The sequence below is a fragment of the Macaca fascicularis genome, chromosome 15 (assembly GCF_037993035.2).
Source record: "Macaca fascicularis isolate 582-1 chromosome 15, T2T-MFA8v1.1".
Classification (NCBI taxonomy): Eukaryota; Metazoa; Chordata; class Mammalia; order Primates; family Cercopithecidae; genus Macaca; species Macaca fascicularis.
The window spans coordinates 90,692,479-90,706,517 of NC_088389.1; the positions used below are offsets into that span (position 1 = coordinate 90,692,479).

Genomic DNA, 14,039 nt, shown 5'->3' on the forward strand with positions numbered 1-14,039 from the left:
CTGAAGGAAGCACTAAATATGGAAAGGAAACACTGGTACCAGCCACCGCAAAAACATACCAAACTGTAAAGACCATCAATGCTATGAAGAAACTGCATCAATTAATGTGCAGAATAACCAGCTATCATCATAATGACAGGATCAAATTCAAACATAACAATATTAACCTTAAATGTAAACAGGCTAAATGCCCCAATTAAAAGACACAGATTGGCAAATTGGACAAAGAGTCAAGACCCATCAGTGTGCTGTATTGAGGAGACCCATCTCACATGCAGAGACACACATAGGCTCAACATAAAGGGATGGAGGAATATTTACCAAGCAAATGGAAAGCAAAAAAAAAAAAAAAAAAGCAGGGAATGCAATCCTAGACTCTGATAAAACAGACTTTAAACAGACAAACAAGGGCATTACATAATGGTAAAGGGATCAAAGCAATAAGAAGAGCTAACTATCCTAAATATATATGAACCCTATACAGGAGCACCCAGATTCATAAAGCAAGTTCTTAGAGACCTATAAAGAGACTTAGACTCCCACACAATAATAGTGGGAGACTTTAACACCCTACTGTCAATATTAGACAGCCCAACGAGACAGAAAATTAACAAGGATGTTCAGAACTTGAACTCAACTCTGGACCAAGCAGACGTAATAGACATCTACAAATCAACAGAATGTACATTCTTCTCAGCACCACATCGTACTTATTTTAAAATTGACCACATAATTGGAAGTAAAACACTCCTCAGCAAATGCAAAAAACACGGAAATCATAACAAACGGTCTCTCAGACCACAGTGCAATCAAATTAGAACTCACTCAGGATTAAGAAACTCAAAACCAAACAATGACATGGAAGCTGAACAACCTGCTCTTGAATGACTACAGGGTAAATAACGAAATGAAGGCAGAAATAAAGATGTTCTTTGGAACCAATGAGAACAAAGATACAACGTGCCAGAATCTGTGGGACACATTTAAAGCAGTGTGTAGAGAGAAATTTCCAGGACTAAATGCCCACAAGAGAAAGCAGGAGAGATCTAAAATTGACACCCTAACATCACAATTAAAAGAACTAGAGAAACAAGAGCAAACAAATTCAAAAGCTAGCAGAAAGGCAAGAAATAACTAAGATCAGAATAGAACTGAAGGAGATAGAGACACAAAAAACCCTTCAAAATTTCAGTGAATCCAGTAGCTGGGTTTTGGAAAGATCAACAAAATAAAAAGAGTGCTAGCCAGACTAATACAGAAGAATCAAATAGACACAGTGAAAAAGGATAAAGGGGAAATCACCACCAATCCCACAGAAATACAAACTACCATCAGAGAATACTATCAACACCTCTATGCAAATAAAGAAGAAAATCTAGAAGAAATGGATAAATTCCTGGACACATACACCCTCCCAAGACTAAACCAGGAAGAAGTCGAAACTCTGCATAGACCAATAACAAGTTCTGAAATTGAGGCAGTAATTAATAGCCTAGCAACCAAAAAAAGTGCAGGACCAGACGGATTCTACAGCTGAAGTCTACCAGAGGTACAAACAGGAGCCGGTACCACTCCTTCTGAAACTTTTCCAAACAATAGAAAAAAAGGGAATGCTCCCTAACTCATGTTAGGAGGCCAGCATCATCCTGATACCAAAACCTGGCAGAGATGTAACAAAAAAAAATTTCAGGCCAATATCCCTGTTGAACATTGATGCAGAAATCCTCAATAAAATACTGGCAAACCAAATCCAGCAGCACATCAAAAAGCTTATCCACCATGATCAAGTTGGCATCATCCCTGGGATGCAAGGCTGGTTCAACATATAGATCTCGATAAACGTAATCTATCATATAAACAGAACCAATGGCAAAAACCACATGATTAACTCAATAGATGCAGAAAAAGCCTTGGGCAAAATTCAACAGCCCTTCGTGCTAAAAACTCTCAATAAACTAGGTATTGATGGAACGTATCTCAAAATAAGAAGAGCTATTTATGATAAACCCACAGCCACTATCGTAACGAATGGGCAAAAACTGGAAGCGCTCCCTTTGAAAACTGGCAAAAGGCAAGGATGCCCTCTCTCACCACTCCTATTCAACATAACATTGGAAATTCTGGCCAGAGCAATCATGCAAGAGAAAGAAATAAAGGGTATTCAATTAGGAAAAGTAGAAGTCAAATTGTCTCTGTTTGCAGATGACAAGATTGTATTTTTAGAAAACCCCATTGTCTCAGCCTCAAATCTCCTTAAGCTGATAAGCAACTTCAGCAGAGTCTCAGGATACAAAATAAATGTACAAAAAATCACAAGCATTCCTATACACCAATAATAGAGAGCCAAACCATGAGTGTACTCCCATTCACAATTGCTACAAGAAGAATAAAATACCTAGGAATTGAACTTACAAGGGATGTGAACCAACTTACAAGGGATGTGAAGGACCTCTTCAAGGAGAACTACAAACCACTGCCCAATGAAATAAAAGAGGACACAAACAAATGGAAGAACATTCCATGCTCATGGATGGGAAGAATCAATATCGTGAAAATGGCCATACTGCCTACCCAAGGTAATTTATAGATTCAATGCTAACCCTATCAAGCTATCAATGATTTTCTTCACTAAATGGGAAAAATCTACTTTAAATTTGATATGGAACCAAAAAAGAGTCCACAAAGTCAAGACAATCCTAAGCAAAAAGAACAAGGCTTGAGGCATCATGCTACCTGACTTCAAAGGACACTACAAGGCTACAGTAACCAAAACAGCATGGTGCTGCTACCAAAACAGATATACAGACCAATGGAACAGAACCAGAGACCTTATAAATAATGCCACACATCTGCAACCATATGATCTTTGACAAACCTGAGGAAAAACAATGGGGAAAGGCTTCTCTATTTAATAAATGGTGTTGGGAAAACTGGCTAGCCATATGCAGAAAACTGAAACTGGATCCCTTCCTTACCCCTTATACAGGAATTAACTCAAGATGGATTAAAGACTTAAACATAAGACCTAAAACCATAAAAACCCTAGAAGAAAATCTAGGCAGTACCATTCAGGACACAGTTATAAACAAAGATTTGAGGACTAAAACACCAAAAGCAATGGCAACTAAAGCCAAAATTGACAAATGGGATCTAATTAAAGAACTTCTGCAGAGCCAAAAACTACCATCAGAGTGAACAGGCAACCTACAAAATGGGAGGAAATTTTTGCAATCTATCCATCTGACAAAGGGCTAACATCCAGAATCTACAAAGAAGTTATATTTACAAGAAAAAAACAACCCCATCGACAAGTAGGCAAAGGATATGAACAGACACTTCTCAAAAGAAGACATTTATGCGGCCGACAAACATGAAAAACTGCTCACCATCATCGGTCGTTAGAGAAATGCAAATGAAAACCACAATGAGATACTATCTTATGCCAGTTAGAATGGCAATCATTAAAATGTCAGAAAAACAACAGTTGCTGGGGAGGATGTGGAGAAATAGGAACACTTTACACTGTTTGTTAGTGGGAGTGTAAATTAGTTCAACGATTGTGGAAGATAGTTTGGTGATTCCTCAAGGATCTAGAACCAGAAATACCATTTGACCCAGCAATCCCATTACTGAATATATACCCAAAGGATTAAAAATCATTCTACTATAAAGACACATACACACATATGTTAATGTAACACTGCTCACAATAGTAAAGACTTGGGACCAACCCAAATGCTCATCAATGATAAAGTAAATATGGCACATATATACCATGGAATACTATGCAGCCATAAAAAAGGATGAGTTCATGTCCTTTGCAGGCACATGGATGAAACTGGTAAACCTACACAGCAAACTAACACAGGAACAGAAAACCAAACACCACATGTTATCACTCATAAGTGGGAGTTGAACAGTGAGAACACATGGATGCAGGGAAACAAACATCACACACCAGGGCCTTTTAGGGGGTAGGGGGCTGAGGGAGGGATAGCATCAGAAGAAATACCTAATGTAGATAGTGGGTTCATGGGTGTAGTAAACCACTATGGCACATGTATACCTATGTAACAAACCAGCACATTTTTCTCATCTACCCCAGAACTTAAATTAAAAAAAAAAAAAAAAATGCTAACCATCATCTAAGCCTCCGGTAAGTTGTAATCTTTTTGCTGGTAGAGGGTCTTGCCTCGACATTGATGGCTGCTGACTAATCAAGGGGTGGTGGTTTCTGAAAGGTGAGGTGGCTGTAGCAATTTCTTAAAAGAAGATAATAATGAAGTTTGGCACATCAAGTGACTCTTTATCAAGAGTCTTCTCTGCACCATGCAATGTTGCTTGATAGCATTTTACTCTCAGTAGAACTTCTTTCAAAATTGGAGTCATTCCTCTGCAACCCTGCTGCTTTTCGATTAACTTTGTTTATCTACTATTCTAAATCTTTTGTCATTTTCACAGTGTTCACAGCATCTTCATGAGTACATTCCATCTTGAGAAACCATTTTCTTTGCTCATCCATAAGAAGCAACTCCTCATGTATTCAGGTTTTATCATGAGATTGCAGCAATTCAGTCACATCTCCCAGCTCCACTTCTAGTTCTAGTTATCTTGCTATTCCACCATTTTTGCAATTTCTTCCTTCACTGAAGTCTTGAACCCCTCAAAGTCATCCATGATGATCAGAGTCAACTTCTTCCAAACTCCGGTTAATGTTGATAATTTGATCTTCTCCCATGAATCACAAATGTTTTTAATGGCATAGAATGGTGAATTATTTCCAGGAAATGTTCGATTTACTTTGCCCAGACCTACTAGAGAATCACTATCTATAGAATGTATAGCCTTACAAAATGTAGTTCTTAAATAATAAAACTTGAAAGTTGAAATTCCTCCTTGGTCCATTGCGCTGCAGAATGAATATTGTATTCACAGGCATGAAAACATTAATCTCCTTGTACATTCCATCAGAGTTCTTGGGTGACAAGGTATATTGTCAATGAGCAGTATTATCTTGAAAAGAATATTTTATTCTGCACAGTAGGTCTCAAGAGTGGCCTTAAAATATTCAGTAAACCATGCTGTAAACAGATGTGTTGTCATCCATGCTTTCTTGTTCCATTTATAGAACTGGGCTATACAAGAGGTCGAGCTTTCAGCCTGTCTTGATGTTTGGTGTGCCTTCCTTACTAAAACTTGATTATTTCAAGCTTTTGACTTAAAGTGAGAGATGTTTAACTCTTCCTTTCACTTGAGTGTATTTAGTGTTATTCTTCAGAGCCCTAGGATTTTTGAAATAGTAAATGAGCTTTGGCTTCAGCTTAATGTCACCAGCTGCATGAGCCCCTAACAAGTCAGCCTGTTCTTTGAAGTTAGGCATTGACGCCTCTGTAGCTATCAGTCTTAGATGACAACTTCTTCCAATATAATGATGTTTGTCTACACTGAAGATCTGTTTTTTAATGTAGCCACCTTCATTCAGTGATCTTAGCTAGATCTTCTGGATAACTTGCTACAGCTTCTGCAACAGCACTTTTTGCTTCACCTTGCACTTTTATGTTATGGGGTTGGCTTCCTTCCTTAAACCTCATAAGCAAACCTCTGCTAACTTCAAACTTTTCTTCTGCAGCCTCCTTACCTCTCAGCCTTTGAAGAGAGTTAGGGCCTTGCTCTGGCCTAGGCTTTGATTTAAGGGAATGTTGTAAATGGTTTGATCTTCTATCCAGACCTTTAAAACTTTCTTCTTATCAGCAGTAAAGCTGTTCTACTTTCCTTATCATTCGTGTGTGCACTGGAGTAGCACTTTTAATTTCCTTCAGGAACTTTGCATTCACAACTAGGCTGTTTGGTGCAAGAGGCCTAGCTTTCAGCATACCTGGGCTTTAAGCTTAATTATTTCTAGCTTGTGATTTAGATAACTCTCCCTTTCACTTGAACACTTAGAGGCCATTGTAGGCTTATTAACTAGCCTAATTTCAGTATTGTTGTGTCTCAAGAAATAGGGAAGCCTGAGGAGAAAAAGACAGATGGGGAGACTGCTGCTTGGTGGAGCAGTCATAACACACACATTTATCAAGCGTTCAGTGTCTTATGGTCATGGTTCATGGCACCCCAAACCAATTGCACTAGTAACATCAAAGATCAGCGATCACAGATCACTAACATATAATAGTATGAAAAAATTTGAAATATTGCAAAAATAACCAAAATGCTACACAGAGACACAAACCGAATATGTGCTGGTGGAAAAATGGCACCAATATACTTGTTCAATGCAAGATTGACATAGACATTCAATTTGTTAAACAAAATATCTGCAAAACTCAATAAAGCATAGCACAATAAAACAGTGTATGCCCGTATTTAGACAAAGTAGATGGTATATATTAGTATTGAATTACCTGGATGTTTAACTTCACTCATAATTTGCCCATATGCTAATTTAAACTTTTCTAAAATAACCTCTAAGGAAAAGAGTATCTTTAATTTAATAAATCTTCTTAGCTTTAAGCATCCTTATATGTATAGGCACATAAATGTTATGTGTGCCTGTTCTCAGTGTTTTTGTCACAAAATAATTTTAATATTCCTTTAGTATAATGCTAAAGAAATTGTGATGCATATATCTTATATATAGATATACACACACATAGAAGACTTCTATATATTTTATCTAGGAATGTTCTGAAAATACTACTTTTCTTTTTTGTAACTTATTAAACTAAGATGATAAAATCAATAAATGCAAAAGTTGTAAGTCCAATGTCTGTTCTTTTCTTGAAAATACTTAGTAGAAAGACAGAAACCCAATGTTTTTGTTACATTCAAGTTATCAAATCAAGGTAAGAGAGATTCTGGAGTACCTAGACCATTCAACAAAAAGAAAATAAATCTCAGTTTCTCACAACTAAGAGAGACTTTCAAGGTTAAAAGGGACCTTCAAGGTCATCTGCTTCATCTTAAGAGAAGGCTTCACTGCTGCTAGACATCTTCAATCACTTCTTAAAGACTGACTCCCCATGGAGTTTCAAACCTCACTTAACATTTCTGTTTAGACTGTAGAAACCCATTTATAAAGGGACACACTATTTATATATGCCTGTCAGCTACATCCTCCAGTAAATGAATCCATCTATTTTCTACAGCCCGTGCCCAAGTGTTACACATGCTGTTTAATTAGGATCCAAAAATGTACGGATTTTTCATTATTCACTGTTTCCCTCATTACCTAAACTTCCCAGTGCTTTCCCACTTAAGAAGTGCAGAAGAGCTATGAATTAGTTTTCTTTCTTGCTACCATGAAGATTCTTGAATTATCTTAAAACAATGAAGACAACAGAGAGAAACTCAAAAACTTTCTAACGTGGTAGAAAGGATCCTGGGGTTTTAGTTGCTGATCATGTAAAAATAGTAGGTAAGTTTAGAGATCAGTGGCTCTTAACCATTTTTTTTTTAAAGATTAGAGACCCCTGTGAGAATCTGTTGAAAGTTCTAAGTCTCAAGAAATAAGAAAACAACACAGTATTTACTTCATGTGTACATACACTTACAGGATAGTCATAAACCCTCCTGAAGACTAAGTGAAAATCACATATATACCCTGTTATAGCATCTCTTTTCTCATAATAAAACCAGTGTAAACATTTGACTAGTTATAGACAAATACGTTTAAGTTATGGGGCATTGCATATGTATTTTAAGTAACTGTAAAATGTGAACAATGTACTAGAAAAGTTGAAGATGCCAAATTCACTTCACCTTATTCTGAATTATTTCATACTTCAAAAATATTAAGTAGGCAAGTTCTAAATCTCAGAATCTCCATGAGTAATATAAACCTATATGTTATTTATATCCTTTCTTCTTTTCATTTGTTATGTTTCCTTGGTCTTTCTAAAATGGTATAAATCCCCATTGAAAAGACCTTTTATTAGACTTACTCCTAATTACTTCACCCTCGTTATCACATGCTGTTACAACTCAGTATCCCAAGAGTAACCATTTGGTGAATGCGATACCACGTTTTCCTGAACATGGCTGTAAAGAAATATGGAGTGTGGAAGCTGGTAGAAGTATGTCCACACCCAAGCAAATGTGCCAAGACTGTGAGCCTCTCACCCAGTAACATTGCCTTTGTTATTGTGGCAGCGCGGGCGTTGGAAGAACTGGAGTCTTCATAACATTAAGCATTGTTTTGGAAAGAATGAGATATGAAGGAGTCGTAGATATCTTCCAGACCGTCAAAATGTTAAGAACACAACGACCAGCTATGGTACAGACAGAGGTGAGAAAATCCATTGCATTTTTCACATCTCAAGAGCCTACGTTTTGCTAGCTTGGACCTCCTGGAGTCCAGACTCTCTCAACACCACACACATAATACTGTGGGGAAAGCATCAAACCGTTTAATAATTTTGAACCTCATTTTCCCCCTTTTTAAATGGGGTGAGATTATCAGTGTTTTAGTGTTGCTATAGAAATTACGTGCGATTATATGTTACATTGAGCTATGTTAAATTTCACTACTGGATCATTTTTGACCAATAAAATGGCAATTTCATAAAATTCGTTATATTCATTTTCCTATAGTATATATTATATATAGAGAGAAAGCATAATGCTTAGTACATAAAATAATCTCAGCCCATTTAACTTCTCCATTCTCCCTCTTTGTGCCTACAGAGGTATCAGTTGTTCTATATTTCATGTCTTAACAATGGCCATTCAAAACATTTTGATTCTGGATAAGCCTAGAGATATTATATTAGCCCCACATTTCCTATTCCAATAATTAATATGGCAATTTGGATATTTCTCTTAATAATAAGAGTTTATGATATAGCCAGTCTGGTCTATTGAGCATTCATTTCTAAAGATGATATTACTGATAGTTTATGTTCTGCAAAAGGCCACCAAATTATACAACTTATATGTGTTCCTCAATTCATCATCCACAGTATCTTTCAGACTGATTTCAAAGTAGTACAAGTGTGTGGCTTGCAATACTCAAAACATTCTGTCAGCCTGACAAACTTAATGGGTCTTGGGGGTTACAGAAGGAAATTGGACATTTAAAAAGCCTGAACACTTAGCCAAGCAACTGACTGTGACAAGATAGGAAAGTAAACACCATTTATTTTGCATTACCATTTTTATTATAGAAAAATGCACATTTAAGCAAAATAGAAACTATCTACTTTCAGCCTGGTTGGCCACTGAAAATAGATTTCTTTTATGGGGAAAATCCTACTTTTTCTCATCCCTATAGAGATCTGTAAATTGTAATTTTTCCATCTCTCCAACAATGCTTCAATTTATTCCAATATGATAGTGTTCTTCGTTGTCTGAAAAAAGCCATGTTTCATACCGTTTTATTTTAGTGTGTGCCTTTCTATAACAGACAGCTAGCAATCACACAGAAATGGGCCGAATTTACAGGTATTTTTTGATGTGGGCAGCCAATCTTGTGAAGCCATTTTCAGGGATGAAAAGCTTGGAAGTCCAGTGCCCTGTGTAAATGGATTTGTGTGCCTGTTGTGCCGCACCAGCTACCTTCTGGCTGTATATGAACATCATATATAAGTGAGAGAGCCAGCCAAAAGGTAGCTGAAATGACTGTGAGTGATTCTCATTGCAAGCTCTACTATCCAAACATAATTTTTTTAAAATTCAAATTTTATTGGCAGTAGCTCAGAAGATAAGTAAATTCAGATTTTTCTCAGGACAGTTTGTGTATCAGCCTCTCATATATTTAAACTGAGAATTCATTATCACAAGCAGATAATTGTAAAGGATGACTTTCATCATTATCTGTTTATAAGGCATGTAAGAAGTGTATGTGCTCAATTGGTGGTAATTGTTTGATACTACTTGGAAAACACTTGTCTGGGAAGGCAATGTACACTTGACCTGCCACTGCTTGGAATTGGGAGATCATTTTAGTCAAATTGATTGGCAAAGTGAATAAACACTCCATGTGGCTAATTTTTCTTCGTTCACTATAACCAATTGGTCATTGGATTAGATCAATTGACAAAAGTATGATTTCGCCCCATATAGATGTAATTTTGTTATCCAATATTGATTTTTATTTTTCTATTAAAATATACTCATGGTCCCTTCCTTTGTTTCTCCCCATTCGTTGTCTCCTGCAGGATCAGTATCAGTTTTGCTATCGAGCCGCACTAGAGTACCTGGGCAGCTTTGATCACTATGCAACGTAGAAACCCCTGACCCATTCTGGATTTTTACTACAGGCCCTTCAATATCCATGGAGTCTCTTCTGAGCCATACAGGGCACTTGAGAAGTCCTTCTTAACTTCTAGCTAACAACTACTTAGTGGGACTATTACACACAAAACAAATTAAAAACAAATTATTCCAGGTGGACCAAGAATTCACAGTTTAATAATCTAACCTGAAAAATAATGAAGAGAATCCTGACTGATGAGGCATCTGAAGGATTTTATTTACAGATACCTCAAGGATTCAAAATCAAGGGAAGAAGAAATCACAGCAAAGAACCACCATCTTATTCAGGATTGTTTGAAAGGTGCAAGGAGAAATTGCCAGAATGCCGCAATTCAGCCCAAGATGTGTGCTGGTGTGGCTTCTCACAGCGAAATGGACTCTGCTTTGACATCACCCCTTCCCACCATACTGCTCATAATAACATTTTAGGGGGAAAGGGAGGGGGGAATGTTTAAAAAGAAAGTCCTTGATTTAGTTTTTTAGTATTGTAAAGATACTGCTGACCTGTGCTTCATTTCTAACTGTGTAAACTTTTTTTTAACAAAATGTATCATTCGATAAAGTGAATTTTAAAAAAGTTACATAACTCTTCATTTTTTATTTCCAAATCGTAGGTTTTTTTAAGCTGTAGAACTGTTATCTGTAATATCTTGCTGTAGAAATATCAAATAATTTGAAAATTTGCACATTTTTGTGCAATACTCAATCTACAGTATCAATCTCGTCAGATATATTAATTTTACACTTCTGTTCAGTTTTGATTGGTGAGAAAGTACCCATTCTCTTCAAATTATCAAAGATAATTATTATTTTGTTTTGATTTTGGAATCAACAGGGAGGCGCAAAGTATAAAGTTGCTGCTAACATATATACATATATATCCAAATTTTACAAGGGTGTCTATGTATATATAGACAGTGTGTCCACACAAAAAATAGATATAGCTATCAGTCAGTTCTTCCATGATTTAGTTTTTTTTTTTTAATGTAGAAAAGCTATTGTAAACATCTCTTTCCATTTATTCTTAATTTTTTGACATATTGGTATTTCTTAATATCACAAAACTTTAATTTTTTAAAGGGAAATGAGGAATGCACATCAGTGATTGTCAAACCTCACCCCCTAATTTCCTACCCAATCTCCCCCCACCTACCCAATCATATTCACTAATTCTGTTTTGTCAGGCTTCCAACAAAGTTCAATATTTCTAACACTCTAGTGCAATAAAAATTATTAAATAGCTAAGAGGTGTGCATGTGGGAAAGGTCAGTGCATATCCCTTTAGGAGGGGAGAATGTTGTAATATATCAGCTATCGAGTTGTTTAAAAAAAGTGTATTCAATCGTATATTGTCTATAGTATGTGCTATGAAATTTGCATTTATGATATGTAACAGGGGCAAAGCCAAATTCATGTTACTCTGTTCAGTCAGAAACATTTTGTGGCATACAGCATTCCTGGGAAGTGCTGTACCTTGTTTCGTTTTGGTTTTAGTTTTGCATTTAGAGTGCCTTATAATTGATGCCTATTTTAATAGCATTTCTTTTTAGCTTTTGGTTCGTATTTCCATTCACTGTTCGTATCTGTTACTCTTTCTATTAAAGCATTATCTGTTTACCACATGTACAAAAACTCTTTGAATAATATGCATTCCTAGTTTTCAGCCAAGTCGGGGATGTTAGTGATTGTACCAGCCCAAAGCACTTGGATAATCAGGGCCCTTCTTCCTTTTATAATCGTCAACATCAGAAAAAGCTACTTGTTTTATTTATATTCCCTTCCAAATCTGCTCTGGAACACGCAGTAACTGCACCAAACTTATTTTAGTAACAAATATCATTGGCAACTTTGGAATATATTTGATATTCCATTAGAATTTTTCTAAAAGGGGAAATATATATATATTATATAAATAAAAATATATATATATAAAATATATATATAAAACCCCCAATTCTTCCAACATTCTATAGGAAGCCATGGATGATGGCATGAGTTTGCCACATTTTACATGATTTTAAATAATCCTCAAAATATCCAAGGAACTCTTAAAGAGTTTTGGTATGAGTATACTGCTTTGGTTTAATTTTAGCTTCATGGATGTTCTGCATGGAAGGATTTTTGTTTTCCACATTTTCCCATTGCTAGCAGAATGAAATCCAAGAGACCAAACACTTGCAAGCATTGTATTTGAGCACTTTTGTAAAAAACAAAGAAAAAGAAAAAAAAGAAAATATATATAATACTTAAAAAAAAGTATCTAGAAGGCTACCTCAGAATGAGACTCTCTAACCTACATCAGAACCAGAGAAGAATGTGCACTATGTGGGTCTGTTATCATTTTCTTTTCGTTTGTATCTTTTTGGAGATTTATCCAAGTGCCAGATTACTCAGTGCTATAATTTTCTTTTAGTTGAACAAAGGGGGTCAGATAGACATTGCATCATCCAGACATGCCTTGTTGGACATGTAGAATCCGATGGAGCATTGCACACCAGAATGATTGGCCAATGAGCAGCTTCTCTCCCTGAAACAAAAACTGCCCATTTGGCAAAGGGAAAGATGACAATAATCAGAAGAAGAAAATGAATGGGATGCATACCATAGACGAACGAGGCGGAGACTATTGCGGGAATCTTACTGTTCAGGAGCTGTTCCTAGAACTAACTCCCTTACTGTCATTGATGTGCATTCCACTCTGTGCTTTTCTGTACAACCATCCAAGTTTTAATTTCCCAGGTAAAACATCTTTATCTGCCATTACCACAAGCTTTCGAGTTTCCAGTTATTTTCATCATCATAACCAGTACGGTGCTATTATTTACCTATGTACGTGTAGTTATGTATAATTTTGTAATTAGTTACAATGGTAAAAAAAATCAAAATATATAAAAAGTGATTTGTACAGAACTTTATTTTAGCTCTTTTTTAAAAATGATTTGCATGGTTAGAAAACGGCGAGGACAGCCAGGGGAGGGAAGGGCCTCTAGGGAACTTTGCACTTTCTATACCTTTGTACTATGCACTGCCCTATTGATTCTACACCCAATAATGATATTACTTGAACCCATCTGTAAGAAACTGCTTCGGAAATTCATTTGTGTGTATGTAAATAACACAACATAGAAACAGGAAGGGAAAAAAGTCTGCAGTAATGCACGTATTTTTTTTTCTTTCCTGTTTATTTTCGGTTTTGCTTTGTTTAAGTCCTTCCTTTTGTTTTTAATTCCCTTTTTGTTTTTCTTTTTGGGTTTTGGTTCCTTTTGGGTTTATGGGTGCCCTGATACTCCAGCAGAGATCAGAAGGCTACAGATCCATTCTATCCATCCGTTATATGGCTTTGCCATCCCAGCTTGGAGTGTCTTTACAAAGATAATAACAGTTGTGTTCTTTGCTCTCGTTTTGGATGCATAGACTGAAAAATTTAAAAAAATAACTTGTAAAATGGCTTGTTAAAAAAAATACAATTACCTCTAATTAGTAGTACGCGTAAATGTTTTACAGAATGAAAGGCGTGCTTTTTATTTTCTTACTTCGTTACATTGGTGGCGAAAGAAGTCTGTATGAAAATCAGTTCTTTGCTGACACAAGTTCCATTTGTTACAAATGAATTCTAATAAAAATGTCAGTGTTATGCAGCCCTGGCCTTTGCTTTTGTCCACGCAAGCACTTTGGTTTTCAACTGACTCTATGTTCTCTCTCCTCTTCTGGTTATCTAGTTAGTTCCTTGTACTAGTAATATTTCTGTTTACCAAGAGACTACTGTTTACAAATATCTACCTTGAGGT

At 36.1% G+C, this 14,039-nt stretch overlaps 1 protein-coding gene across 50 annotated transcripts in view; it reads left to right on the forward strand.

Moving 5' to 3' along the window:
• PTPRD (protein tyrosine phosphatase receptor type D) overlaps nucleotides 1-11,883 on the forward strand; it is a 545,821-nt gene extending 533,938 nt beyond the window's left edge. For all 50 annotated transcript variants that reach the window (XM_074017470.1, XM_074017474.1, XM_074017485.1 and 47 more), the window contains 2 exons: nucleotides 8,149-8,284; nucleotides 10,155-11,883. In XM_074017470.1, the coding sequence (XP_073873571.1) occupies nucleotides 8,149-8,284; nucleotides 10,155-10,223 (205 nt within the window). In that variant the 3' untranslated portion in view covers nucleotides 10,224-11,883. The remainder of the gene's footprint in view (nucleotides 1-8,148; nucleotides 8,285-10,154) is intronic.
• Nucleotides 11,884-14,039: the final 2,156 nt, after the last annotated feature.